At 47.3% G+C, this 1,405-nt stretch overlaps 1 protein-coding gene across 1 annotated transcript; it reads left to right on the top strand.

The window, feature by feature from the left end:
* Positions 1 to 9: 9 nt before the first annotated feature.
* LOC107273989 lies at positions 10 to 495 on the top strand. The gene has a single exon (XM_015752701.1). The coding sequence runs from the start codon at positions 10 to 12 to the stop codon at positions 493 to 495; it is 486 nt and encodes a 161-aa protein (XP_015608187.1).
* The last annotated feature ends 910 nt before the right edge of the window (positions 496 to 1,405 follow it).

The following is a 1,405-nucleotide window of genomic DNA, read 5'->3' as shown; positions in this document are numbered from 1 at the left end:
AAACTGGGTATGGGACTCAAGAAGAAGAAGAAGAAGCCAAAGACTGTAAGGCTGAAGAAAGTCATCGAGGAAGCCAAACGATCGATGATTCCTAGCAACGATGCAGGAGTAGCTATCGGATCTGCTCTCAAGGGTGCACAAGCGGCCGTCAAACGAGCAGGTGGAAAGCGCAACGTGCGAGCACCGCGTATTCTACCCGTACCGTCCAAAGTCGGAGGCTTCCTGCCGTTTCTCGTCCCCGTGTTTGCGGGTCTCAGCGCCGCTGGAGCGTTGGCTGGCGGTGCTGCAGGTATAGCCAAAGCCGTGAACGATGCGAATGCAAACAAGGAACAACTGAAGGAAAGTCAGAGGCACAACGAGACAATGGAAGCCATCGCGTTAGGCAAAGGACTGTATTTGAAACCCTACAAAGAAGGACTAGGACTAGGACGAGAGCAAAGAGCGATGTCAATGAAGATTATCGCAAGATCGTCGTTAACGCTAAACACGAGTTGATTCTGACGAGAGCAAAGAGCGATGTCAATGCAATAGTGCAAACTGCTGCGGAAGAATGCAAAGTCGTAATTCACAAATTGGAATGGTTGATACCGTACGTAAAGGTGTCGGATCGACGAATGATACAACTGCTGAAATTCATCGAGAGGGATGCACCCATCTCCCTGAGCTTCCGTACCTGGGAGCTGTACGAGTACCCTCTACTCCCCACCACTTCGAAACACGTGTGGACCGTCAAGACGTCGACTCAGTTGGATACGTGATATTGGGTACTCACGATACGTGATATTGGGTTTTCAGACGAGCAGAAAGAATAAGAAAAATAAGAACGCTAGTCACTTTGACCACTGCAACGTCAGAGACGTTAAGCTCCTTTTGAATTCGCAATGTTATCCCTATGGAAATCTGAATCTTGACATTGATCATAATCAGTTTGCCCTGCTGTACGAGATGTTTGTAAACTTTCAAGCTACGTACTATGGCAAGGATCCCGAGCCTTTGCTTAAGAAGAATGAATTTCTCGAGTACGCTCCATTGATCGTTATCGATTGCTCCAAACAAAACGAGTCCCTCAAACTCGGACCCGTCGATATTCGTCTGGAATTCGAAGCGCAAGACAATTTCCCTGCCGATACATCGGCATTCTGCCTGATCCTGCACGATCGTATAGTGGAATACAACCAGATCAGTGGTGGGGTGAAGAAATTGGTATAAAGACGCTGTAATTGTAGCTCCCTGTGCAGTTCATAAAAAAAATGGAATTTATCGTGGACGTATAAGGTTTTAAGAAACCCTCGAACGAGTTTGTCCTGAAGGAGCTATCCGTGATTGGAGTCGACAACAATTTCTCCGAACCTGCAACGTTCCTGTTTCAACCGCCTTGTCCATGGAAGCATCTACCGGCTAAATA

Source organism: Cephus cinctus, unplaced genomic scaffold, assembly GCF_000341935.2.
Source record: "Cephus cinctus unplaced genomic scaffold, Ccin1 Ccin1_scaffold1923, whole genome shotgun sequence".
Classification (NCBI taxonomy): Eukaryota; Metazoa; Arthropoda; class Insecta; order Hymenoptera; family Cephidae; genus Cephus; species Cephus cinctus.
This window is presented reverse-complemented; position numbering and strand designations above follow the sequence as displayed.

Excerpts from the sequence above, each read along its gene's own strand:
- LOC107273989 (XM_015752701.1), top strand. The coding sequence starts at position 10 with ATGGGACTCAAGAAGAAGAAGAAGAAGCCAAAGACTGTAAGGCTGAAG.